Source organism: Colletotrichum abscissum (genome assembly GCF_030869225.1).
Source record: "Colletotrichum abscissum strain IMI 504890 chromosome Unknown Scaffold_11.1, whole genome shotgun sequence".
NCBI lineage: Eukaryota > Fungi > Ascomycota > Sordariomycetes > Glomerellales > Glomerellaceae > Colletotrichum > Colletotrichum abscissum.
In genome coordinates this window covers 511,563-538,199 of record NW_026849999.1, presented here as the reverse complement: position 1 = coordinate 538,199, position 26,637 = coordinate 511,563, and the positions used below count along the sequence as shown (strand labels likewise).

The following is a 26,637-nucleotide window of genomic DNA, read 5'->3' as shown; positions in this document are numbered from 1 at the left end:
TACATGGGACATACATCGATAGCGGCACATTACGGATAAGTAGGTATCCGTACTTACTTACTTTACTTACCCTACTCCGTACTGGGCGAACCTAGGTATGCCTCCAACCCAATTGTGCCACCCACCTCAGACTAAGTAAGGTAAGGTAGGTACTCTGCCCCTCCCCGGTCCCGTCAACAACTGTCTACTGAATTCCAGGTCGACCTTGGGTAGGTAGGGAGTACTCCGTGGCGCGTAGGTACTTCGATATCCAATCGCGATTCCCGCTGGATTCCTATGTTGACCCTCATCCCGCCCGCTCTCATGGCAGCAGCCACAAATCGGAGCTCGTTAGGTTGGGTACGACAACAACCAATGTAGGTACCTCACTTTACCCAAGGCACCTTACCTAAGGTAGGTACCTGGGTAGGTCGCAGTGGACGGGAGGGCAGCACCGGTACCTTACGGCGCCCACCTACCTTATCCTGCTACCAGTGCCATCGATCAGTCAGCCCGGGGTGTATGGAATACAGTACGGATTGGATACCTATCCGTACCTTAGCGAATCTGGAAGACCTGGAAGCAAATCAAGCCCACGCAACATCCCTCTCTCTCTACCTTACCTTAGCGTCACCTCTTTCTATCCCGTCCACCATCACTCCACCACTCCCACCTACCTACCTTACCTACCTGACCTTACCTTCTCACCCCAACCTCAACCTTGCGCAGTCTGCACCCTGCTCTCGCCTACCCGCAATCTGCGCCGCGATACCCCCCCTCCATACGAACAACGTGCAAGCCCTCGACCAACCGACTTTTGGTCTTCGCCGTCATCAGAATATTCAACCGTCCCAGCATCCGAAGCAATACGCCTTTGTGCAAATCCCTGAAGCATTTCCACTCCCGCTGCTGCATACGCCAAACACCACGCACCTACCCTTCCTTACCGCAGAGCCTTCGAGCTACGGGCCTCCCTTTTCAACCCCTCGTCAACTACGACCCGCCCGATCTATCTCTGCCTCATCCCAATGACATAGAAACCACTCGCCTGCTCTTCGTCCGCAATTGCCTCTCGCACTCCTCCACTTTGCCTGCGTGTTTTTAGGTCCCTCTTCTGCGCACATCATCGCAGTTACTCTCACCTCAGCACCAACCCACGCTCTTCGCGCCGTCCAGCTCGACTGTCGTGTGGCCCATCTCAGCCCTGTCCATATTCTCCCAGCGCCGAGAGACAACCTCTCTCTCTCTCTCTCTTTCCGCACCACTAAAGCTCGCCCCTTCATTCGTCTTCGACATACCCCGCCACCTCGCCTCTTCCGCTCGTCCATATCAACATCTACAAGTCCATTTCTTAGCCCGTACAGAACTGGTCTGCAAACATGGTGGACAGCGACACGAACTCCCCCACGTGGAAGTTCACCCAGTACGTGCTCTTGCTCCTTGGCTCCATGTCTTCCTTTCCATTATCCTCATCTCGACTGCCCCGCCCTCGCCCTTGCTGGGATAAGTGCTTACGCTACGCAATAGGTGCTTTGGAGACAAGGGCGATGTGGAGGACATCACCGAAGGTAAGCTGCAGCCCGCAATCCCTTGTCTGGCGACCACTACCGCCGCTACTATGGCAGGTTCTGTCGACTCTATCGTCTGTAGATCTAACCCTTTCTCCCAGCTGATATCATCTCAACGGTCGAGTTCGATCACACGGGTAACTATCTCGCGACGGGAGACAAAGGCGGCCGGGTCGTATTGTTCGAACGGAACGAAACGGTGAGCGAAACCTGGCATTCAAGTGGAAGGCGTACTCTTCATTCTTGACCTTATGCTAATATTCTTGAACAGAAAAAAACATGCGAGTACAAGTTCCATACCGAATTCCAGTCCCACGAACCCGAGTTTGACTACCTGAAGTCGCTGGAAATTGAGGAAAAGATCAATAAGATCAAGTGGTGTCGTCGACAGAATGCATCACACTATCTGCTCTCAACAAACGACAAGACGATCAAGCTATGGAAGGTATTCGAAAAGTCGCTTAAGGTCGTTGCCGAGAACAATCTATCCGATGACTTGACTCCCGCAAACCTCGCTGGCGGTGGGGGTGCTCCGAAGCAGTCACCTGCGCATCGCTTCAAGAACTCTGAAGACCTCATCATGCCCCGCCTGACCCATCATGACACCGTCGTTGCCGCCGTACCTCGCCGAACGTATGCAAATGCCCACGCCTATCACATCAACAGCATATCCGTCAACAGCGATGGCGAGACATTTATCAGCTCGGACGACCTCCGCATCAACCTCTGGAACCTGAATATCCAGGATCAGAGCTTCAACATTGTCGACATCAAGCCTGCAAACATGGAGGAGCTGACTGAGGTTATCACCGCTGCCGAGTTTCACCCTCTTAGCTGCAATTGGTTCATGTACGCAAGCTCCAAGGGCACCATCAAGCTTGCCGACATGCGCCAGAGTGCTCTCTGTGATAGCCACGCAAAGCGTACGTACTGCGCTTCTCCGTCTGAACTCTTTGCGATCTGCTCGACACTAACATTTTGTCATCGATGTAGTCTTTGAGCAAGAGGAAGATCCGTCCTCGAGGTCGTTTTTCTCCGAAATCATTTCCTCCATCTCAGACGTTCGATTCTCCTATGATGGTCGTTACATTCTCTCTCGCGATTACCTAACGGTGAAGATTTGGGATATCAACATGGAGCGACAGCCCGTCAAGACGATTCCCATCCACGAGCACCTGCGTCCTCGGTTATGCGATACGTATGAGAACGACAGCATCTTTGACAAGTTTGAGGTTGTCTTCTCAGGGGATGCCAAGAATGTCATGACTGGCAGCTACAACAACAATTTCATGATCTATCCTTCAGACCCCGACAAGGAAGTCGAAGTGGTGCTGCAGGCCGACAAGTCTGCCTTCAAGGCTAAGAAGGTTGGCGTACCGACACCCATCAATTCGTCTACGAGCCCAACCGCAACCAATGGTGGCAAGAAGGGAGGTTCCCGTGCTGGCAGTCCTGCTGCTGGAGCCGGTGGCCAGGGCCAAAGGATGCGCAAGGAAACCGATGCCGACCAGATCGACTTCAACAAGAAGATCCTCCATATGAGCTGGCATCCATTTGAGGATAGCATCGCGATTGCGGCAACGAACAACGTAAGTCCTTGGCGGCATGACGATTCTCTTTCCATCCCTGGAATTTGGGGGTTGAGTGGGCTGACTTCTTTCATAGCTATTTGTCTTCTCTGCACTATAAGGATGAATAACAACCGAAGCCCTTGAGCACTATGACGAGTGAGGACACTCATGCTCGGACGAAGCACAGCGACACAGTTGGACGATGTGGATCGAGGCTATCGCCTCCTACAACCTGGAGGATTTGGTTGACAGGAGAAGATGTCTCGGGTCTACGTCGCAGCTGTGGCCTCTTGATACAATCGCCGTCTTTGCCAGACTTTCGAATCAAGAGGCCAACTCGACCAGTAGGAAAGAGTTTGCTGGGTACTCGGGACCATCGAAAAGTGCTTGGGGAGAGGACAGTGGTGAAGGAACACGTGGAAGATATGGAAGAAGCACTAGGAATAGATGGACCCGACCATCGTGTCACGTCGTCACGGTTATCAATGCCTCTCTGATTTCTATAGTAGAATTGGAGGCAACGAGATTCTCGCCTGTTTTGAGCATATGGTGACGTATGATGGTAAGCCCAAGTACACGAGATGCAGTATCCGAGTGTCGCAGGTGTGCACTGCGGAGGTTATTGACATACCCTTATACCTAATTATCCAAGGTAACGGATATTTCACCTACCTTTCTGAGGGTTCCCTAAAGGCTACTGCTGCAATTTGAACATGAGAGGACGGTGCTTCCTGCATGCGATTCGACAATCATGCAGCGACCTGATGCCCAGATGCTGTCATTCAAGATTGGTCCCACGGCTGTGGTTTGTCCCGTTGCGCAAGATTTCGATTTCTTAACTTTATTCCCCGAAATAGATCTGTATCAACTACCTACTACCTAAGAACTCGCACTTATCTATGCAGGTAGGTGAAGTTGTGTGGGTTGGGTGGCTTGAGGTACCTAGATTGGTTCTCAAGGGATCTCGAAGATCCTGTCAGGTCCCAAGCCTACCTAGCTAGGACGAGGGAATCGAGCAAAGTATGGATCCTCACGCAGGCACGCTGAGGCCATCTTTAGATACCTGACCCAGGTAACGAAAGGTACGGATAAATAGTCGTGACGGAGGTGTGTTAGCAAGCGTATTAAGTAGCACGGCAAGAGCAAGTGGAGCGGGGCATGTTGCTTGAGGTAGCCGCCCCAACCTGCAACCGCTGGCTCATTGACTTCATTGTACAACTTTGATCATAACCCAAGACTACCTTACCGCTTGAGGTAGTAAGTGAAGCCTCCAACTTTGAGAGCATGAGCGGAAAGCCTGGGTGGGGGCTTCAGCTGGATCCAATGCAAGGGAGCATGTATCAACTCCAAAGTGAATTCGAGTAGAGGCTCCTAAGGTCTGTCAGGGACAAGTGCCGTAAACTAGGTAGCCTGGTTTCCCAAGCACCCGACCCCCATCGTGAAAGTCTTCATGGAACCATAAAACGACTGGAGAGACTGATAGACACAGACGTGGTCTTTGATGGAAGTTTGGGGCGGAGCGGAGTCCCGACACAGCCCGGGCAGCTCAGATCCCAATTGCGCCACTGTCATTGGCCGCCCTCGCCCTGATCTGTCCTCTAAACCTTAAGGTAAAGGAAGGTACCTTACTAAGTTACTCCGTACCTCGTACCTGGTTCCTGTCCCAGCTGTACCGGCGTCCCAGTGTCTCGGACACGCTGCACGCTGCGCGCCGCACCTTTGCAATTATACTTTGAACCCCCCCCAAAAGTCTAGTCCAATCCTTTCAACTATTCGCACGCAGGCTTCGAGCAGCCTCAATGTCCTCTCCGGCGACTACTCGACGACGCGGACAGCCGAAAGGCATCTCATCGCCTCCCTTGGAGAAGATGGATTCTCCTGCTCGGGGTTACGATGACGATAAGACGGTCGATCAAGCCGCCAAAGGTTCGGCCATGAATGGACATGCTTCTAGCGAAAAGTCCCTGCAGACTGCCGGTCGCATAGCCGCCGGTCTCTTTTCCCAATGGATCACCGTTGGTGTTATGCTTGGCCTGATTTTTGGCGGCTGCTGCTCCAATGTTGGTGAACCTATGCTCAACCGACCGTATCAGAGCTACAGACATGCTGACCTCACTGTTTAAAGGTGTATGCCTTGGAAGCTATCATCAAGTAAGCACTGCTCCCATACTCCGGCTTTGCCGTCAAACTTCTGAATGTTTGCAGTTGCTAATCGTGCCCTTTCCCTCCAGGGTCGAACCTGCAAGTGGTATGTCACCATGAACCCCGCGCTCTATAGCCCCTCCTGACAAGTTCGTGTGCAGGAACCCTCCTGACGTTTGTCCAATTCCTCTTTGTCGCTGTCACCGGCTACTTTTCCCAATTCGATCGATCGAGACCACCGCTCTTCTTGCAGCAGAACAAGGTCCCTCTACGCCGCTGGATCATCAATATTGTGCTGTTCTTCAGCATCAATGTGTTGAACAACCATGCCTTCAGCTATGACATCTCCGTTCCTGTGCATATCATTCTTCGGTCCGGTGGAAGTATTACAACCATGGTTGCCGGGTCTCTTTATGGGAAAAAGTACTCTCGCATACAGATCGTGGCTGTCGTTCTCCTGACATTCGGTGTCATCACCGCAGCGTGGTCGGACTCGCAGTCAAAGGTACGCAAGCGTTGCCCAAATCCTGACGGGCTCTCTCGTTCTAATTGCTGTCCAGACCTCTTCAAAGGCAATCGAGGGGAGTGGCAAGCCCGCTTTTGGGACCGGCCTCGTTGTGCTGTTCGTGGCACAGGTCCTCTCCGCCATCATGGGTCTCTACACAGAAGAGACGTACAAACAATACGGCCCCCATTGGCGAGAGAATCTCTTCTACTCACACCTTTTGTCACTACCGCTCTTCTTGCCGTTGGCGCCATCACTGATCCGCCAATTTCGAAAACTAGCAAACAGTCCGCCTCTATCACTCCCCATGGCGCATCTTCCCGGCCTTGGCCTCAAAGGAGACGTTGGAGATGGTCTCTTCAAACTTCAAGTTCCGAGCCAACTTGCCTATTTGGTGACAAACGTCGTTACCCAGTACGCATGTATCCGGGGTGTAAACTTGCTCGCTGCCGTGTCCTCAGCATTGACTGTCACCATTGTCTTGAACATTCGCAAGCTGGTCAGTCTACTTTTGAGCATATGGCTTTTCGGGAACCGCTTGGCTGTGGGGACTCTAGTCGGGGCAATGATCGTGTTTGGAGCTGGAGGCCTATACTCATTGGATTCCAGAGCTAAGACCTCTAGGGTGCAAAAGAATGTGGGTGCGAAATAGAGCTAGAAAGTTTAGACAGTCACTGGACGGACTTACACATCCGATTCAGAGATAGAAAACCCTTCCAAGAGACTTCCAGACATCCATACCTATGGTTGTGTTCAACAGCAGGCGTCTGATTGGGGAACCAGCATGGTTGATGTTTGTACCTCTCGAAAGTGGCCCACCGACTTTATGACTACAATCTTTGACTCATCCGGCGAGCTTCATGACTTGGTTATAGACTATTGAATGGTAACGACCTAGACAGGCAGGGTAGATGCCCGTAAGTCAAAGACAAGACTGGTTCCATAATATCTTACCTGAGGGGCCAGAGACATAGGCATAACGGGTAGGTGCCCTACCTTAGGTAGGTATATGATAGCCTATCACCGTGGTCGCGGTCAGTGGCAGCTTAGGACCCCGCCGCGGTCACGAGTCGGAGGTCGGAGCCAACCGCTACCCCTCCACCACCCGCTTAAGTATCCATTGTCCTCTGGTTCTTATCCCACTTTGGAGTGCTAGTGCATGCGATTACCCGATACTGCGATAGCTCCTGCATCATAATTCTGCCGTTGTCTCTGGGGAATTGCTGGATCTTTGTTTTCTTTTTTTCTTTTCTTGGGGGAAGGGCTCTACAGAACTCCACGGTAGGGTTCAACACGCTTCTCAATATGGCTGGTATGTACTCTTTGAAGCCTCTTCCCCCAAACGGATATGGTAGTTTCAATTCACGCTGGTAAGCTACCCCTCATTCCTCATAGAAGGCCAAGTTCTTCTCCCATCCTATAGCGTATAGCTTCGTGCTTCGTAATGTGCTGACAGTTTGCCGTAATCAGACACAAGCCTTGTTGAATCCAAAAGACCCGACGTCCGCCTCAACCTCCCCCAAAAGAGGCCCCACGTTCTCGCTCCACGATGGTGACACCGACTCTGACGGCGAATTGGGTGCGCTGGACTCTCGAGGCGACAATAGCTCCGAGGGGTCAGGGGGGCAAACTCCCGGTGATGCACCCGCGTCAGATGCAAACCCTTTGTCGCCCCATGGCCAGGAACACGATGGAGCGAGTCTGCAAGACGGCATGCTTCCTCGGGACCTCCCCACAAGGACCGCCTTCTACGACCCTGTTGCGGACCGCCAGATGAGCCAGACTGACGCCAAATTGTTTTACCAACGTAGCCAGGTTGGTCAGCTGAAGACGGGTAGTGGTGTGTGGTCTCAAGGCCATGCGACACCCCACGGAAGCCCAGTCATTGTCGGCTCTGAGCATCGTGACGTTTCTGCCGGCACTCGGAATCTCGACCATCCGATGGACTCATCTCCCCTAGGTAAAGGACAGGGCCAAGTGAGAGGCAAAGCTGCGACACACGAAGAAATGATGCTGCCGGAACCGACGCAGCAGCAGCAGCAGGCTGCCAGTGCAGAGCATTTCTCGCCTCCGCGGAACCAGCCTCTTCACGAAGTCGACCCCAGGCTTTTGAATAGTGAGTTCAGCAATCTGGGCCTGGGCCACGAGCCTGGCCCAAGTATTGGCATTACGAACCAGCCTGCTGCCCTTGGTGTTGCTGCCTTTTCAGATACCGATCCGCACATTACGGCCGAGCTCAGTGCTATCTCGAAGAATATCCAGAGCATCATGGACCTACGAGAGAGGTACATCGGACTTTCTCTCCAAAGGCCTGATGACAATCCTAGGGATGATCCTACTTGGTCGATATACCCACCTCCTCCCCAGCCAGCTTGGGGAGCCGAGCACGCAAGAGCTGCGGTTTCTGTCGAGCATACCACTAGCAACGCCAATAGCTTGAATGGCAGCATGGTCTTGCCATCATCTGCCACAGCGGCAAGTGACCACACAGGCCGTCGGGCACAGGATTCCGAAGCTAAGCCCACATCGAAGAAGCGGAAGCCTGGCCAAGACATTGGAGAAGACTTCGATATGCAGGACCTGCTCCCAGTCCCCTCCGCCGACAAGATGACGTTTAAGCTTGACGATAGTGGTGTCTATCAAGTATTCGATGACGCAGAGGCCGAGGCGAGAGGAAATCCGGTTATTCGGGTTCCTACTATCCGAGAGTTTTACATGGACCTGGATCAAATTCTGAGCATTTCCTCAGACGGACCAAGCAAGAGTTTCGCATTCCGTCGACTCCAGTATCTCGAAGGCAAATTCAATCTTTACGCCCTCCTCAACGAGTACCAGGAGACTGCGGACAGCAAAAAAGTCCCCCACAGAGACTTTTACAATGTGCGCAAGGTTGACACCCACGTTCACCACTCTGCTTGCATGAACCAAAAACATCTCCTGCGTTTCATCAAGAGCAAGATGAAGAAGTGCCCGGACGAGGTTGTGCTTTTCCGCGACGACAGGCACCTAACTCTAGCGGAGGTGTTCCAGAGTATCAACCTCACCGCATACGACCTTTCCATTGACACTCTAGATATGCATGTAAGTTTTTGTCCTGGGGCCTTTTTTTTCTTGATACGTTCTGGACCTAATGACTAATACCTATCGAAAGGCGCACACGGATTCGTTCCACAGATTTGACAAGTTCAATCTCAAGTACAACCCAATTGGCGAATCCCGGCTTCGTACAATCTTCCTCAAGACAGACAACTTCATCAATGGCCGCTATTTGGCAGAAATCACCAAGGAGGTCATTGCTGATCTTGAATCGAGCAAGTACCAGATGGTTGAATGGCGCATCTCCATTTACGGAAAGTCCCTTGACGAATGGGATAAGCTTGCGGCCTGGGTTGTTGACAACAAGCTTTTCTCCCACAACGTACGATGGCTCATTCAGATTCCTCGTTTGTACGATGTGTACAAGGCCAGCGGGCTCATGGACACTTTCGAACAGGTGGTCAAAAATGTCTTCGAGCCCCTGTTCGAAGTCTCAAGAGATCCCTCGAGCCACCCAAAGCTGCATGTCTTCCTGCAGAGGGTGATTGGGTTCGACAGTGTCGACGACGAGAGCAAAATTGAGCGGCGCCTGTTCAAGAAGTTTCCCGTGCCTAAGGTTTGGGACTCGAAGCAAAACCCTCCCTACAGTTACTGGCTTTATTACCTGTTCTCCAACATGTCATCGCTCAACGCACTGCGCCAACGTCGGGGTTTCAACACGTTCGTGCTGCGACCACACTGTGGTGAGGCTGGTGACAGCGAGCATCTGGCTGTGGCTCTCCTTTGTTGCCACAGCATCAGTCATGGTCTCCTGCTACGCAAGGTTCCGCTTCTGCAGTACATTTTCTACCTTGAACAGATTGGCATCGCCATGTCGCCGCTGAGTAACAACGCTTTATTCCTTGCTTATGAGAGGAACCCGTTTTACCAGTACTTCCGCCGGGGTCTCAATGTCTCGTTGTCGACGGACGATCCACTTCAATTCGCTTTTACAAAGGAGCCTCTCATGGAGGAGTACGCCGTGGCAGCCCAGATCTACAAGCTAAGCCCTGTGGACATGTGTGAACTCGCAAAGAATTCAGTCAAGCAGAGCGGCTTCGAAAGTGCGATTAAGGAGCAGTGGCTTGGACCCAACTTCAAGCTTCCGGGCAAGGCAGGTAACGCCATGGTAAAAACCAATGTGCCTGATCGCAGGGAAGAATTCAGATACCAGACCCTGAGAGAGGAGCATGACATGTAAGCATCACGGTGGCGGAACTCCGACCAAGATCCAGGAGCATGCTAACGGGTAGTAGGCTTCACAAGTACATCAACTACGGTGCCAATGAAACCTCTGACTCGGCCGTCACAGCTGACCAGCAGAGTGTGGCCCAAAGCATCATCGGTGGACACCACCCAGCAGTGCAACGCGGGCCGGCCAGCGCGGGTGTTGACAGTGCCGCGGGTAACGGAGGTGGCACGCAGACAGCGGTGGGAGGACCCAACAGCGCAGCGGTCCTTGAAGATGATGTAGTTGCCTCCCCTGCCAGTCTCGCACCTTCTGGAGAAGCGTCGTGGTCAACTGACGGCCACACCTCGGGACGAGATCCTAAATTGTTTCCTGGTGTTTTCAGCCGGGGTAGAACAGGGAGCAGCCAGTGAGGTGACTGGCTGCGCTGACGTGGTGAAAGAGATGGGGAAAACAATCTGAGTCCGACATGGCGGATTGCAGATCGGAGACAAGGTTAAGGGGAAGCATTGGCTAATGCATTAAGATACCTGGATATAAGACATTTCTGCGGATATTCACGAAACCATTCATGTGTGCGATAGTGAGTGATTTGATCGCTTGTTCAAACAAGGTGAACTGCCATGTTGCGGAGTGTTTCGATCTTCGGCCCGCAGTGATCTTAACCTCATGAGCCAGAACTACCCGTCTCCGACAAGGCCATGGGACAGATGTCCACATTATGAACCGCTCTCTGTGGCAGTGTCCCATATCGGGCAGCGAAGCACGGGGGAGAGCCATTCGGGCCGCAGAGATGAGGTTCACTGAGCTTAGGGTGCCTCGAGGCGCAACACCAGGCATGGCACATTCCAATTTGAGGAAGGGCGTTGCGGGATGTAAATATTGTCATGGAAAGGTTATCATTGCGTCGAATTGTATCACAATGAAGAAACATGCAATGAGGAAGGTCCATTGACATTCTTCTGCGAAACAACATGGATAGAGTACCTATGCTGAGGAACATGCGCGCCAACCTGACAGATGACGCATGTGTATGTGTGTATATGCATCTACCCGTATTTTCGAGTCTTCCGGTATGGGTGAACAGCCAGGTACCTGCCAGGTTTCTAACAATGACGGCGGCAGTGACGGATAACGGAGCCCCCCACCCAACTTTGCCTGCCACCCTGATTAGGTACAAAGTACCTCAAGGTATCTTCATCTTCCACCCTCCCCATGGCGCTGCTCGCAGTCCAGCTCAGCACCCAGAGCGTACCTAGGTAGGTTACCATTGTCATGCTCCACACCGGGCCAGTCTCACTCAGCGTACCGGTTCCAAGCCCAGCTCCTCCGGTTCCTAGTGCCCATGTATCACAGCCACGACACCTCCACCATCATCGCATATGGCAATAATAGTGTCTAACGGATAACCGCAACTACCTGAGCACCCGCCACGATAATCACGTCTCCATCTCCCATTCCACCTTCTACCTTCCACCGATACGCCTTTGCTCGGTCAAGGTACCTTATTCCTTCAACCACCATCTTGCCTATCATATTAAATCAACAATCAATTCCTGTGGTACTGCACGAGCTGCCAAATCCCTGCAGCCGCAGTTACCGCCAGTCAAGCTCAACTCGCCTTCATTCATCATCCGTACCCACGAACCCACGAACTGATGCGATCGCGATACCCGACATACTTGCAGAGTGCATACTAAACCGTTGCCTGATGACTTGTGAGTTTATTAAGAATATCTTTCATGGCAATTGTTTCGCGCTGTATTTAGTCCCGTCCACGCTCTCTGTACTTGCCTATCCTCCTCTGCTCCGCGACGTTGTCTAGGTAGTCTATGGCAGATGTCATCGTACGGCATTGCCTATCCGTTCCCCAATGCTCGATATATCTTCACTGACCCGGCCCTCTTGAACGTTTGGCTGTCTAGCTGTTTGGCGGCTCTGAAGTTGACCTCGGCCCATTGTGTCTTTAGGAGCCTTTCGACGCCTGATCTCCCAATCATTGCGAGTTTTGAACCGTTGCCCATCCGCGGGGACGCCGGCAGCCAGCAGCGGCTTCTCCCCATACTGCCCTTCAGCTAGAAGTACGACACCCTCAACCACCCACTCGAACTGCGATCCTTCCATCTCATGATACGCGGATTTCCCCGCACATAAACGCCTGCGCGATCATTTACCCTACTCGCGAATATTCCGGCGCACAGAAGCCCACGAAGCCCCGCCAACATGGGATTCTTAGGAGTCTATAAGGCCGTCTATGACTACCTTCCCCAAGCCGAAGGCGAGCTTGCCATCAACGATGGGGATATTCTCTACGTGCTTGAGAAGAACGCCGAGGATGATTGGTGGAAAGCAAAGAAAAAGGCTAGTGCCGACGACGAAGAAGAACCCGAAGGTCTCGTTCCGAATAATTATGTAGAAGAAGTAGGCGCACCTGAGGCCGCTCCCACCGAGGCTTCATTCAGCGTAGCGATGTGTATACTAACTTCATCTCAGGCACAACCTGTCGCAAAGGCGCGCGCTCTGTTTGAATATACTAGGCAAACAGACGAGGAGCTTTCCTTCCCCGAAGATGCTGTCCTCGACGTCTACGACACATCGGACCCTGACTGGATTCTGGTCGGTCTAGATGACGATTATGGCTTCGTACCTGCCAATTACATTGAAGTTGGCGAAGCAGAGGATACTGCGGCTCAACCTTCGCCGCCTCCAACGTTACCGTCACGCACAAGTTCTGCTTCTGCTGTCACGGAAAGCTATTCGGAGAGGCCGGAGTCTGCCTACACACCAACCAACTCTAACGATAACAATCCCGCGGCGGCTCTGGCAGGTGTAATGGCGGGTCGTTCCGTCCCTCCACCGCGCGCTGCTACTCCCCCAATGTCACCGCAGTCCCCAGCATCAGAGCCATCGGATGAGGAGCCGGTTAGAAGCCCGGCTCTGCCCGCCCGTCCAATTTCACAGGTCGCACCGGCACCCGCACGTATCCAATCTCAAAGATCGATTGACACCCGTCTGTATGACCAGGAACCCGAAGTCGAAGAACCACCTTATCGTGCGCCTGGTGGATTCCACATGTACAATATCAACGAGATGGTATCCGTGATGGGCAAGCGGAAAAAGATGCCCACCACTCTAGGTATCAATCTAGCAACTGGGAACATATTGATTGCCCCGGAGCGTGCCCAGGATGGTCCCTCACAAGAGTGGACAGCGGAGAAGATGACCCATTACTCTCGCGAGGGTAAGCACGTGTTCTTGGAACTTGTCAGGCCGAGCAAAAGCGTAGATTTCCATGCTGGAGCCAAAGATACAGCTGAAGAGATTGTGGGCGCTCTAGGCGAACTAGCCGGTGCCGTCAGAGCAGAGGGACTCCGAGAGGTTATTCTTGCCGGCTCAGGAAAGGCACAGAAGAAAGGTCAAGTGCTTTACGATTTTATGGCTCAAGGCGACGACGAGGTCACTGTTGCCGTTGGTGACGATGTCATCATAATCGACGACACCAAGAGCGAAGAATGGTGGCAGGTTCGGCGTGTTAAAAACGGCAAGGAGGGCGTCGTCCCGAGTAGTTATATCGAGGTCACAGGCTCCATCGCCCCACCCGCCAGCAACACCGGATTGAACGCGGCGAAGTCAACCGTCGAACAGAACCGCTTGGAAGAGATCAGGTTGACAAAGGAGGCTGTCAAAGCGGCTCAGAGGGACAGCTCACAGCAGGTAGGGCCAGGAATGCCTCTACCAAAGCGAGGCAGCAGTCTTATGGCAAGAGAAAATGGTAATAACTATGGGCAGCGGAGCAAACGCGAAAACGGACGTGGCGAAGGCGGCAGTCAAGGCCGATCCGGCAAATCTAGTAAGCAATGACCCTCAGCCTTAGGTTCTGGTGTACACTCTGTACTAACACTATTGTTACAGAGCCGGATCCCGCCAAAGTGCGGACGTGGACGGACCGATCGAAGTCTTTCAGCGTCGACGCACAGTTCCTCGGACTCAAGGACGGCAAGATTAATCTGCATAAGATGAATGGCGTCAAGATTGCAGTTCCTGTGGCAAAAATGTCAGTGGAGGACCTCGAATACGTCGAACGTGCTACCGGCATTTCACTGGACGAAGACAAGCCATTGTCGAATGTCAAGAAAGCCAGGGCCTCACAAGCCAGAAACTCGCCGCCTGCCGGAATCGGCGCCTCAGTTGGACAATCGCAGAAGCCCGAGTACGATTGGTTCCAGTTCTTCCTCACTTGCGATGTTGCCGTAGGCTTGTGCGAGCGATATGCACAGGCCTTCGCCAAGGACTCGATGGATGAAAGTGTACTTCCAGACGTTGACGCCTCGGTGCTTCGTAATCTGGGTCTTCGCGAAGGAGATATACTAAAAGTTATGCGTACACTGGACCAGAAGTTTGGCCGAGTGAAGAACGGCGCTGACAAGGCAAATGGAGAAGGCGACGGGGCTTCTGGAGGTCTCTTCTCTGGTCCTGGCGGGGCTCTCCGGAACAACACCAGAAAAGGCAGACCGGCACCCGCAGTGCAAACGAGTGATGTCGTGGACCCCAAGGCATTCACTGCAAAGGGGTCCAGCCCGAGCGAAGACACCGACTCCAAGTCGCCTGCCTCTGCTTCAACAGCGACGGCCAAGACGATTAGTGGTTTCGATGATGATGCATGGGATGTGAAGCCCGCAAAGCAACCCCAAGAGCCCCCTCGCCCTGCCGCAGCTCCTACTCCGGCTTCAACTCAACCACCGGAACAACAAACACCGCCCCCTCAAGTGCCTGCTCTCACTGGCTCCATGCAGGAATTGTCACTGCTGTCGAAGCCTCTGGAGCCGCAACGGACAGCCCAGCCGCCGGCGCCAAGCCCGGTCGTTGTTCAACCACCGGCACCGGTGCAGGCGCCTCAACCCACTGGAGCTACGCCGTCATTCTTTGATACCATCAGGCCGAGTTCTACAGGCTTGCCGACATCCCAGCAAGCTACACAGCGGCAAAGGCCAGCCCCGCCTCCGTCTATGGCGACCACTGGCTCGCTGATGCTGCCACCGCCGTCGAGACCATTGTCAGCACCTCAGACTGCTCAGCAGAGCGCCTTCGCGCCACCGCCTCTGATGCCTCAAATGACTGGCGTTTCCCACCAAACTTTCCAGAGTCAGGTGGCACCGCCAGGGCAGAGCATGAATGACCTGAATCAAGCACGTTTGCAGCAGCAGTATACCATGCAACAGCAGCAGCAGCAACAACCACAAATGCCACAGCAGCAGATGAATGCCTATCCCGTGCCTCAGCAGCAACCAGTCCCGGGCGTGATGGGCTTCAACCCTGGCATGCAGCAGACTGGTGGACAGTTTATGCAGTCGATGCAGCAGCCAATGATGACAGGCGCGCCTTCTCAAAGCCCTTTCGCGGATCCTCAAAGGCAAAGCCAGTTCTCCCCAATGCAGGCGCAACCTACCGGCTTTCCTGGTCAGTTCGGACAGCTCCAGGGTTTCAATGCGCAACCCACCGGAAGCATCAACTCATTCTTGCCCCCTGCCATGGAGCCGCAAAGAACCGGCATGCCTGGCTTCCAACCGCAGCAAACTGGCATGGGAGGATTCAACAATATGGGCAGCGCCGGGCTTCAAGCACCGGTGCAGCCTTTGCAACCTCAGAAGACAGGTCCTCCTCCGCCGGTTCGCTTCGGAGTTACAGGCGACGCAAAGAAGTTGATGCCGCAGGCTACAGGCCGGCGGGCCAATCTCTCACAAGCAAGTCAGTATACACATTCTCATCTACAGGGTTCCTGCAGGATTTTGCTAACTGGAATATCTAGCTCCCAACAACCCCTTCGGTTTCTAATTGCATATCCATCTCCGTTCTTGATGGACTCGTCTTCAGGATTGGAGCGAGCGAATCCACTGGCCGCATTTCCCCCTTTCTAAACACACGCTGCATAGCATAGGTGCCATGTGTGTTTACCACCGTCTTACCAGTGTACGTACATAGATGTACTTAATACTACTTCTTTGACCTTGCTTTCGGCATCAATGTGAAGCTCGTGATGATTCAAGCCGTCGCTCTAGTAAGTTTGTCTTTGAAGAGCATGGCAAAGTCAAGCAGGAGATGGGAGGCATGTAGGCAGTGCTGAAGGATGAGACAGAAAAAGGCCGTGTCTTTCAAGCTGGTGTGTCTGAACAGCGCAAGTTAAACGAAATACTGATCTATAGATTATGTAAAACAATAAGCAGTAAGTCACCTGCCACCCACGTGCAAAGATTGGGCAGCATCCTACCGTATATTTGTACACTTCCTCGTTCCGCCTAGGGCTGTTATCATTCAGCTTCCTCGCACAAAACGCTGTCAAAGTTGGGAAGCACTCTTCGACACACGACGACATGCAAATGGCCCGCCCCTTCCCCTAGAATCGCTCTATGCCTTGCGCCGACGGGCTTGAGTTGCGGGAGATGCTGCTGTGGCCTTGGCAGTAGAGGGCTCGATCGTAGCTTGCTTGTCTGTTGACTTCGCCGGCTGGAATCTCTTCCGAACCGCGCGAATCATCATGATGAACCAGTAGAAGTTCAAGCTGTTGAGAGTTATATTGCTCATCAGGTACGTCACGGCTAGCCAAGTTGGCACCGTTGATGTCGCCGTCGCAAACCTCATAACACCAGTCGGAGCGAGCACCGCGCCTGTTTCCGGAGAAATCTCTTTGGACAGGACGGGATGTGCATTGATTGCAGCGTAGATGTCCGAAAAGACCTTGACGGACTGGTATGTTCCGTATACGAGGCGGCAGGAGAAGAACGTGAATAAGAGCATGAGGCCGTTGTAGAGTTGCGCGCGAGACCCAGTCATTCCCAGCTTGTCAAAGAACCAGTGGATGTTGAGGAAGGGCGTGGATAGCTCCCATAGGATGAAGATGCAGCCATAGTAGTTGAGAAAGGGTCGCTGATTGATTGACAGAGGTCAGCGAGAGAGACATGAATATAGAGCACTTCGTCCGAGGCAGACTTACGAATCCAAGAGAGAAGACAAACAGGGCGCTGACAGCATGAGCCAAAGTGCCGAGTCCAAAGACATCCATGTTGAGACTCGTGACGACCAAATCCCACAGGAAGTAGCCAGCGGCAAGGCCCTGGATCATACCGGCAGCACCAGTGTATCCCCACATGCGGGCTTGCCAATCCATCGTGCTACGCTCCTCATCAACCAACATGACCCAGAGGGCCAAGCCATTGATGAGAAGGCTCTGGACAAGAGAGACGACATGGGCGTCCCAGTTTATGCGTCTCTTACGGGGTAGATCGAGGTATTTGCGGCCCACTATCAATCGCGACAGTAACGGAGACACGGGGTAGTAAATGACCGAGTAGAGAAGGGCTGAGGCGAGAACTTCGTGGATGTGGATCGGCAGTGTCGGCAGCGAGAAGTAGTCAGCAAAGGGCTGAGTCGCCTTGACGAGCCATGGCAGTGGCTCGAGAAAGAAAGGATCTTTCATTCTTTGTGTTGACGCCTTGATTCGAGTTCAGCTATCTGCTTCTGCTGTGGAGGGTCTTGAAAGCTGCTTCGGTTCGGGAGTGACAGGAGACTGTGGTATACTGGGGAGACGGACGAGAGTGGGCTGCGTGGCTTGATTGCGGCGCTGGACGTTTGGGATGTCTTCCTTTTCAAGGTATTCTTCGACAGGAAGATTCTGTCACCGGATCGATTTGTCAGTCTATCAAATGCTTGAGGTGAACGAGACAAGATAAACAAACGTGAGCAATGAGTGAGTGGTTCAAGGTCTCGTGTGGCTATGAAGCAGGCGAGGTAAAGCAGGGGTCGGCGCGCGGGGAGCAGACGGATTGTTGGGGAAGCTAAGCTTGATGGAGGAGGACCCTTGAAGACTTGTAGCACCTGGCCACCCGCCAGCTGCGTCGTGACTTTAAGAGGTGCCCTGAGTTGAGCACTGGGCACAGAGGTGGGGGCGGCCGTGAGCACAGGTTCACAGACAAGAAGTGTTTCTCAGGCCGTTGTTTTCGAGGCCGTTTCCGCCTGCGCCCTAACTTTGTCTTTTTATTAGCTACCTTGCGCGTCAGCTGCACTATGGTTAGGGGTCGTGGGATGCTATGGCCAGAACTAGCTGTCCGTCTCATGATGGCATCACACGCCTAGGTAGCGCAGTGTAGTTGATCGAGGCGGTGCTATGAAGTGAACCGTAGTAAAGGAAATCGGCGGGGGACTGGCCCCAGTTCCAACCCTTTATTGCTTGGGTACGGGATCCGTACATACTGCAATATGAATACTGAAATAATCAGTAATCAGCGCCCAGGAGGTTCAAACATTCCTGCGCACGCGGCCATCCGTGCTGGTGCACTTGTGTCCGATCTTGAATGCTACCTACCCAAGCGATTTCTCCAATAGCATGGTGCCTAGACTGTGGGGAGGCCAGGTGAGACCAACAGCATACCTAGCTGGAGTCCTCGCTTTAAATGGTTTTCTGCTTAAATTCATCGGCATAGCTTTCGGTAACAGGGTAGGTACTCAAGCTATGGTACCTTACTCCGACCCTACACTACCTTAGTCAGGTGGATGCCTTTCGGTGTGCACCTACCAAGCTACCTTATCTTGAGGTAGCCTGCTGGTGGTGCCACCACTTGCTCCTGCCCCAAAGTGACAGAAAACCCCTTGTTCTATCCAATGACATCTACCTGCTGCCCAAGGTAGTTATCAACAGCAACTTTCCAATGTGAACAAGCCGCCAATATGGCTGATGTTCTCCTTGATTTACTCGATGCTCGGCAGTCTACGAGCCTCGATACCGACGCCAATGCTCTGTTCAACCCGACAACTAGGTCAACCAAGCTCGCATACCTGTCCCACCTCGCTGATCAGAGTCCGGAAGCACTAGCCTCGACTGAGCCTCAATCCCTGGCCCAGACATCACATTCACTTCTCCTCTCGCTCCAAGGGGTCTCAAAGCGCTCTCACAAATCCATCATCGACTCGGCTTCAAACCACACTGGCCTGACCCGCGCATTGCCCACTCTTGTTGCAGACACGGCAGACCTGCGCAATGCCATTCCCAAGCTCGAATCAGAGGCCCTGCGCTTTTCCACCATCTACAGTAAATCCAGGGACAACGAGGACTTGGCCGAAAGGAAACGCGCCTTACTGCTACTACGCAATGTTGAACGTCTCGTCGACGTGCTGGAACTTCCTACCCTCCTCTCTTCCGCCATCAATACTGTTCCTGCTAATTACGCGTCCGCTCTCGATCTCAATGCCCACATTCGGAGACTTCATGGCTTGTATTCATCTTCGCCGCTGGTCGACCTCGTTTCCCAACAAGCTGACGAGGCCATCGTGAAGATGACGGCCGATCTCATCGCTGCGCTCAAGTCCCCTGGACTCAAGCTGGCCGCATCACTGCGAACGATCAGCTGGCTCAGAAGAGTGCTTCCGGACATGTCTTCAATGAGCTCCACGAGCCGCGGTTCTCAGGAACACACCCTCTCACTACTTTTCCTCTGTTGCCGCGTAGCCACCTTGGACGCTACCTTGGGGGCTTTACAACCCCTTCGTGAGCTAGCTGATGACGAGAGGCAGAGGCAACTGAGCGCCAATCAACAGTCCTGGTCAGGCGGGCAGCAGACAGAAAAGTATCTCAAACGCTATGTCGAGATCTTCCGTGAGCAGAGCTTCAGCGTTGTCTCCATGTTCAAGAGCATATTTCCCAGCACTGGATATCAGACCGGAACTACTTACGACGACGAGGATCCTTTTAGACCCATGCCATCAACGCTATCGACATTCCCACTTCATCTTGTGGAGATGCTTCTCGAAACCTTGACAATATATCTTCCGGTTGTGAAAGACCAAGCAGCAAGGGATAGTATCCTCACTCAAGTTTTGTACTGTTCAGGGAGTTTGGGCAGGCTCGGAGGTGATTTTGGGATGCTCTTGGCAACCTTGGGGGACGAACACGAAGTAACGAAACAGTCTGAATGGGTTGACATAGTCAAGAAGCACCGATTACTTTCTGGGCGCCTTGAATCGGTTATCGGCGACTTCAAGGCGACAGGGGCCAAAGAGGCGTAAGTCCCGAGTTGTTGCTAGTCGTGGTAACGTGCTCGGGGCACGTTCAAAGGAGGATGACTACAAAGGCGGAAGGCAGGGTCGAAGGCAGGGTCGATGGCAGGGTCGATGGCAGGGTCGAAGGCAAGGTGGAAGGCGAGTCCACAAAGCGGAAAATCATCTCCACCTCTTGAAAAGGAGGTTCGACAGCATGTTAGTCATCGTAAGCAGTTGGCATTATGTTTCTCGCTGCGCTCGGATAGCACCAAACCGGCAGACGAGAGCATTATGCTCTCGAGTAGCTCACCGGATACAACCAGAGGTTCATGTTTCTTCAACGTTGTGTGAGCAAACGTCGAGAATCGGGTCAGGAACGCCGGGCCTGCCGGAGGCTACCTGACCGGAAAGACCCGGTCGGACCCATAGGATTCATATGTATATAACCGTCATTACACCGATTATTGCTCCCTGACTTTCTGCTAAGCGTTGCCCGATACGGCTAGCGACTCAGAAGCACCGACCTGCCTTGACGACCTTGCCTTACCTCAACTTAGCTACCTCATGTGCTTATGTAGATATCTAGCTACCCTGCCAGCCGTTCTGAAAAGTCATCACAACTTGTAATCATTCTTCCCTTCTCATTCTGCCTTGAAGTCCATCACATCTGCTTAGGCAAACTGTATATTTAGGATAAGAACGTCTTCGGTTATTGACGCAATGGCATTTGCTTGTAACACTCATTTCCACACATAAAACAAACTCGCCGCCGCACCACCCGATATTGCACCGCAGTTCGCCCAGTATCATCTCCCCGTCTAAAAGATACGACAACAGCTCTCTCAGAAGTCCCCATGTCTCAACAGGCGACTCCGGGCCGCACAAAATCATGTAAGAGGAGGACAGGCACACTTATTCACCTGCCACTGTCTGGTCATACGCATGACTCCCTGCGAGCTGCCACTTTGAAATTCTTCTCTAAACTCACCTGTGATCGAGGCTGCGCTGACCTGTCCCTCTCCTCTCACAGCTCGACATTTCGTTGCTGGACTAGGTTCCGGCATTGCATCGGCAGTGCTGCTGCAACCGCTTGACCTACTCAAGACTCGTGTTCAACAATCTGGCCACCGGTCACTGACGTCGTATCTCAGGGAGGTTGCCGCTGCTCCCAACAAGATCCAGACGCTTTGGCGCGGCACAATCCCGTCAGCCCTCAGGACCGGCTTCGGTTCGGCCCTCTACTTCACATCCCTCAACTCCATCCGCCAGCATGTGGCCCAGTCGCGCTTATTGAGCCAAGCCGCCGGCAACAGGGCAGCACACTCGTCCTCACTACCGACGCTAACCCCATCGGCCAATCTGGTCGCCGGCGCCGTCGCCAGGACGTTTGCCGGTTTTGTCCTCATGCCGTTGACCGTCATCAAGGTTCGATATGAATCCAATTTGTATTCCTACAAATCCCTACTCGGCGCGTCTTCGGACATATACAGGACGAATGGTCCGCGAGGATTCTTTGCTGGCTTCGGTGCTACCGCCGTCCGTGATGCACCTTACGCGGGCATGTATGTATTGTTCTACGAGCTGCTCAAGAAGCAGCTTAGCAGTCTGTCTACTCGAAAAGACAGTCCCAATCCGAATCGCCCCGTCGCCATTACAACATCACATGCAACGCTAGTCAATTTCAGCTCTGCCGTCATGGCGGGTGGAGCGTGCTCCGTCATCTCGAATCCTTTCGATGCTATCAAAACGAGGATTCAACTGCAGCCAGCTGTTTACAGAAACATGTACCAGGCTTGCCAGAAGATGATTTCGGAAGAAGGTGTTCGGTCACTTATGGATGGTGTTGCGCTCCGCATGAGCAGAAAAGCAATGAGTTCAGCTTTGGCCTGGACTGTGTATGAAGAACTGATGAGAAGAGCTGAACGCACTTGGTCCTCAAACTTGACGACGACAACGACAGCGGAGCCATAGCGAATGCGCACTCCAACATACAATCCCAACTTGATCCACTGAAAGAAACCCAACGTCCCGCAAAGACGACTTGTACTAGTAGCCGATGGTATATATTTCCCCCGAGAAAGAACAAATAATCTGGGAAGCTCTAATAGAGCGTTGGGCATCTAAGATATCTTGTGTGGTGTGATTGTAGGATGTTGTCCCAGACACAAACACCCATCCTCGCCTTCGATGCGATAAGAAGTTTGATGTACTCGGTCCAAATGGCGACCAAAATGTCGCCTTTCCCCCCTCCTTTCCTTCCTCCCCCTTTCCTCCTCAAATCATGCCGGTTTCGCTCCCGCAAGGTACATGAGGAGCGCGGGTGACTTGCTTCTCTTCCGGTCACTCTTCTTTCTGACCCATTCGAACTCTGGTTCGTGGCGGTGCGACTTCTTGTCTTCGATCTCAAGTACGAGCTTGGATGAGCGCTTCTCACGAATCGACCTGGTGTGTCTCCAAAGGGTATCTTGCTCCCATTCCGGCACCCATCGTCTGATGAGCACGTAATCAGGATCCTGAGATAAGTCAGCAGATGCAACAGAGGTCAGTCGCCTTCTGAGTATGCTTACAACATCCATTTCCCATTCAACCTGATATGTTCGCAAGGTTTCAATCGAAAGATGCTTCCGTGCCATACGCGTGTAGGTTGGGCGATTCCCAGCAACGAGCGCGTTTTCATGCTGGGCTGGTCTTTGTCGCGGTGGCTCCGGAATCTTCTCCTTCTTGAGGATGGCAGCAATAGCCTTGTCGTCAAGACCTGATTTACGTAGGTCCTCCTGGAGACGTCTTTGGTACTCCTTCTCGCGCTCCTCCTTCTCCTTCTTCTCCCTGGCTAGCTTGTCCAGCTCCTTTTGACGCTCTTCCTTGAGCCTTTGCTGAAATTCCTTTTCACGCTGTTCCTTTTCCTTCTTCTCTTGCGTAAGTCGATCTGCCTCCTTTCTCTTGTAGCGTTCTACGGCATCGGCAGCTTCCTTTTCTCGCTTCTTGGATAAGTCTGCCTTCCGCATGTCCTCTTGGTACTTTTCCAGCTCGATCTTGGTCTTGAAGCGCTGTTCTTCAGCAGCGCGAGCCTCCCGGGTTCGGATATCTTCGAGATCGCGCTTGGCACGTTGGAGCTCAGCTTCCTCCCGGAACTCCTTTTGAACCCGGCGTTCCTCTTTCTCACGAGCCTGACTGATTCTGAGTTCCGCCAGCTCTTGTCGAGCCCGTTCTGCCTCATAATCCTCCCGGGTCATGTAAGAGGATGAAGGTGAGCGGGAATGAGATGAGTGACCACGGGAGTGAGAACGGTGACGGCTGTGGTAGACCTGCATGTGGCGGTCGTCCTCATCATCGGAAGAATGTTCGTTGTAAATACGGTTGTTGATAATTACAGGAGCCGGGGCCGGAGCGGAGATGGAAGCCGGAGCGGGACCCGGTGGAGTGGAATGGCGCTCACGGGAACGCTCTCTTGACCGAGTGCGAGTGGTTATGACTGTGCGCTCAGGAGCCAAGAAGCTAGGCTGTTGACCTGCTGACGGGTAATAGTTCCTACTGGGTCTCGATCTCGCTTCAACATAGTGAACCTGTGAAGGCGACGGTGCCCGACGCCTCGAGACTCGTATGTCAAGGTCATCCGAATCGGAGTAGTAGCTGTTACTCATGGTGCCTAAAGCGCCGAACGGCTCAACAATGGTTCAAGTTAGGATGGTGTGGGCAGCAGCGGAGAGTGAGAATCAGAGGCTCAGTCGCTAGATACCTCTGTGAGCCTACGAAGTAGGAAACGATAGGTTTTTTGAGAGAAAACACAACGACGGCGAGCAACCGGAGGGAGGGACAGGTGGTTTAAGAGGGGTTGGGGGCGGAAGAGTACAACTCGATGGTCTTTTATGCTTTTTCTGGCTTAGGGTACTAGAGTAAGGTAAGAGCTGAAGGGGGGCGACGAGATGCGCGACATGAGGTAGTGGTCGCTGGTCGGTCGGCTTACATGGCTGGCATGGTAGAAAGGGGAGCCAGTGGTTGGATTGGCCATAGTGCGAGGATCGAGCCAGGTGGAGGGGATGGCCCACCAGGCCTAGGAGGGAAGCTAAGCGACCAGGTTAGGAGAGGGGGTTTGTACAGGATGACAGGGCCTAGTGTTCCAACACCGTCCGAAGAGGGAACCCAAGGTAAAGGTAAGCGTGATTTAAAAGCAGAAAAATGCTGAGGTACCTAAAGGAGGGTAAGGTAGGGTACCTACCTACCTCACGAAGTTGCTGTGAATGAGGGGCTGTGATGTGGGAGCGGTGTCGCGGGGGCAGCGACCGCTAAGATAACTAGTAGGTAGTTCGAGATGGGAAGAAAACGGGCTGAGGTTGTCTACCTAGGTACACTCAACAGGCGGACGCCAACGCCGCAGGATCATATGCCGGCGTCATAAATTACAACCCTTGGTCAATGGAAAGAGTATCAGGCGTACGCGCCTAGCAATTCGAGCCTGACATCTTCGAGGAGGACGCCAGACCAGAAACATTCACCTCGAGATGGTGTACTTTCCTCACTCCCAACTATTGGTATATCGGGATCAATGGCGGGGCAGTCAGCATCGGCAAGGCACGGGGCCGACCGTTCATTCGTCGGTTCATCCGCACAACGGATGGATGACCGCCATCCCACCTGGAGGGCGAAGATGCGTTAATACGGATACCTAGTTCTGGACTTATCGATATGTACTGGGTGCCTCCTTGACCTGACCTCCGTACATAGTTCGGCGCAGGGTGGCAGGTGGCAGGTGGCAGGCATGGCAGGGGAGGTACGCAGATATCCTCCCATTCGAGGCCCGAAACGGCTTAGCCTGATGTCGTAGGGCTGCGCGATTGCTGACAGAGTGGGTTCGACGGCCTGTATCCGTAAGTACGGAGTACTGAGCATGGACGGAGCACGTACGTAGCACGGAGAAGGACCTAGCAACCGTGCTGACCTACGCGCCTAGGTACCCAAGGTGCCTACTTGTAAGGGAAGGATAAGGACCTACATGGTTTCAGTGGGCTTCTTACCTATGGTACCTTGCCTAGGGAGCCTTACCACAGGGCGCTCGCTATAAACCCGCGTCTCATATGGCAACTTGAGGTGTTTGCTGGTACGAATAGAAGCGAAATGGGTAGGTGGTGCTCTCAGAGCATCATTTACCTCACTGTGGTACTTTGCCAGACCTTGGGTAGGGAGGCAAGGAGGGTAGGCACATGTTGTAGGTGGATGGCACTGCAAATCCCTTGTGGGGTCAAAGCCTCCAACCCCGGCCCCGACACCCCGGTCACCCCCTCACTTCTGAGTCCTCCAGCGATGAGCGGCAAGCCCTCACGTCTCCAGCAAACCGCCAACCATCCATCAACCCAACCCACCTTACCAGGCAGCCGTTTTTGGGCCCAGTCGTGGCATCTTGCGAGAACAGTCTGGCTGGCGCAGTGAAACATTTTACTCAGGCCATGGATTCCTTGCCCTGGCTAGGTGGTCAAACATGGACCAATATCGTGAAGCACCCTTTTCGCGGCTGCCTGCGTACCCAGGTAATAATAGCACCCCGAATCGGCTCGTGTACCCTCAAGTGCCAACGGGCCAGGCCCAGGTCACCAGAGCTGAACCTCAGCCGCCGGGTCTTACCTTGTGTGTACACACACAAACACAGTAATGTGCCACAAGAGGGCTGACCGCCGGTAATTTGGAAAGGAAGGGGAGACGACCAAGATAGTTTAGATGGGACTGCTCTTTTTAGAAGCTGTTGGCGGCAAACTCGCCCCAGTCGCGTGGTCGACCTCCTAGACCCTTCTGCAGGCCTAGAGCGATTAGAACATAACATCATCAATGAACGGAAAACGGACAGGAAATGGCTACATCGTACTACCTTAAAGCACGCTTGAGTGTACCCAAGACCACCCGGGCGGCGGTTGTCAAAATCTCCCACCAGAGTCTTATTCTCCCACCTCACCCAGAGAAGACCCATCTGCTCTAGACGAACATACACACGAGACCGTTGACATTGGACTTTGCCGACGTGAGAGAGAGAGAGAGAGAGAGAGAGAGAGAGAGAGAGAGAGAGAGAGGCGCGGCGCGGCGCTTGAATCGTTGGCGCACGACACTCGCTCATCTTCGTCAAACTGTTGGCAGTAATAGATAAAGTTCAGGTTCATCTTCCACCTCTTATCAGTGCGTACGAGTATATCTTCCCGATCTCCAGTCACCTCACAGAGTCATCGCTCATATGAGAGTCGTTACCGCATGCTGACACGCATGAATCGAGCTCTGAATCGCAAAGAGTGCTCTTGGTCGTCCATCACAGCACCGTTGCTTGCGCCCTCATGTTCGCGAGCCAGTCCCAACTGTGGTCAATTCGATGCTCGAAGAACCCCCCCCCCCCCCCCCGGACGAGGATAGCATCAAATGGCCACTAACATGCACAAGTACTTTGCTCACGCCGCATTGCGAGCGATGGCTCGAAGAAAATACGTCTTCAAATGCTGTACTACCCGTACTCGGAGCCGCAGAAGTGCTTATCAACTCGGTGATGCTTGTCGTCCCGTCCCGATGCTTAAAGAGGATTGCATGACAAAACATTCCACCTCCGCCTTT

General features: G+C 53.2%; 8 protein-coding genes across 8 annotated transcripts; 6 read left to right on the top strand and 2 right to left on the bottom strand.

The window, feature by feature from the left end:
* Window positions 1–1,358: 1,358 nt before the first annotated feature.
* On the top strand, window positions 1,359–3,236 carry CABS01_05507 (protein phosphatase PP2A regulatory subunit B; the record flags this gene model as incomplete). Its single annotated transcript, XM_060538876.1, has 6 exons — window positions 1,359–1,402; window positions 1,507–1,547; window positions 1,649–1,746; window positions 1,819–2,470; window positions 2,541–3,136; window positions 3,213–3,236. 6 exons carry the CDS (start codon window positions 1,359–1,361, stop codon window positions 3,234–3,236), a joined length of 1,455 nt encoding a protein of 484 aa, XP_060405138.1.
* A 1,681-nt stretch (window positions 3,237–4,917) lies between these two features.
* CABS01_05506 (NST UDP-N-acetylglucosamine transporter) lies at window positions 4,918–6,417 on the top strand (the record flags this gene model as incomplete). The annotated part of the gene is made up of 5 exons (XM_060538875.1): window positions 4,918–5,178; window positions 5,244–5,269; window positions 5,350–5,366; window positions 5,422–5,765; window positions 5,833–6,417. The coding sequence occupies 5 exons, from the start codon at window positions 4,918–4,920 to the stop codon at window positions 6,415–6,417; spliced, it is 1,233 nt and encodes a 410-aa protein (XP_060405137.1).
* Window positions 6,418–7,070: 653 nt separating this feature from the next.
* Window positions 7,071–10,442, top strand: CABS01_05505 (AMP deaminase; the record flags this gene model as incomplete). The annotated part of the gene is made up of 4 exons (XM_060538874.1): window positions 7,071–7,077; window positions 7,189–8,846; window positions 8,917–10,037; window positions 10,097–10,442. 4 exons carry the CDS (start codon window positions 7,071–7,073, stop codon window positions 10,440–10,442), a joined length of 3,132 nt encoding a protein of 1,043 aa, XP_060405136.1.
* Window positions 10,443–12,252: 1,810 nt separating this feature from the next.
* Window positions 12,253–15,861, top strand: CABS01_05504 (SH3 domain-containing protein; the record flags this gene model as incomplete). The annotated part of the gene is made up of 4 exons (XM_060538873.1): window positions 12,253–12,450; window positions 12,523–13,879; window positions 13,942–15,774; window positions 15,836–15,861. 4 exons carry the CDS (start codon window positions 12,253–12,255, stop codon window positions 15,859–15,861), a joined length of 3,414 nt encoding a protein of 1,137 aa, XP_060405135.1.
* A 570-nt stretch (window positions 15,862–16,431) lies between these two features.
* Window positions 16,432–17,500, bottom strand: CABS01_05503 (TLC domain-containing protein; the record flags this gene model as incomplete). The annotated part of the gene is made up of 2 exons (XM_060538872.1): window positions 16,432–16,950; window positions 17,018–17,500. 2 exons carry the CDS (start codon window positions 17,498–17,500, stop codon window positions 16,432–16,434), a joined length of 1,002 nt encoding a protein of 333 aa, XP_060405134.1.
* A 1,247-nt stretch (window positions 17,501–18,747) lies between these two features.
* On the top strand, window positions 18,748–20,252 carry CABS01_05502 (Dor1-like family protein; the record flags this gene model as incomplete). The annotated part of the gene is made up of 2 exons (XM_060538871.1): window positions 18,748–20,078; window positions 20,132–20,252. The coding sequence occupies 2 exons, from the start codon at window positions 18,748–18,750 to the stop codon at window positions 20,250–20,252; spliced, it is 1,452 nt and encodes a 483-aa protein (XP_060405133.1).
* A 657-nt stretch (window positions 20,253–20,909) lies between these two features.
* On the top strand, window positions 20,910–22,026 carry CABS01_05501 (uncharacterized protein; the record flags this gene model as incomplete). Its single annotated transcript, XM_060538870.1, has 2 exons — window positions 20,910–20,946; window positions 21,086–22,026. 2 exons carry the CDS (start codon window positions 20,910–20,912, stop codon window positions 22,024–22,026), a joined length of 978 nt encoding a protein of 325 aa, XP_060405132.1.
* A 308-nt stretch (window positions 22,027–22,334) lies between these two features.
* Window positions 22,335–23,696, bottom strand: CABS01_05500 (uncharacterized protein; the record flags this gene model as incomplete). The annotated part of the gene is made up of 2 exons (XM_060538869.1): window positions 22,335–22,568; window positions 22,623–23,696. The coding sequence occupies 2 exons, from the start codon at window positions 23,694–23,696 to the stop codon at window positions 22,335–22,337; spliced, it is 1,308 nt and encodes a 435-aa protein (XP_060405131.1).
* Between the last annotated feature and the right edge of the window lie 2,941 nt (window positions 23,697–26,637).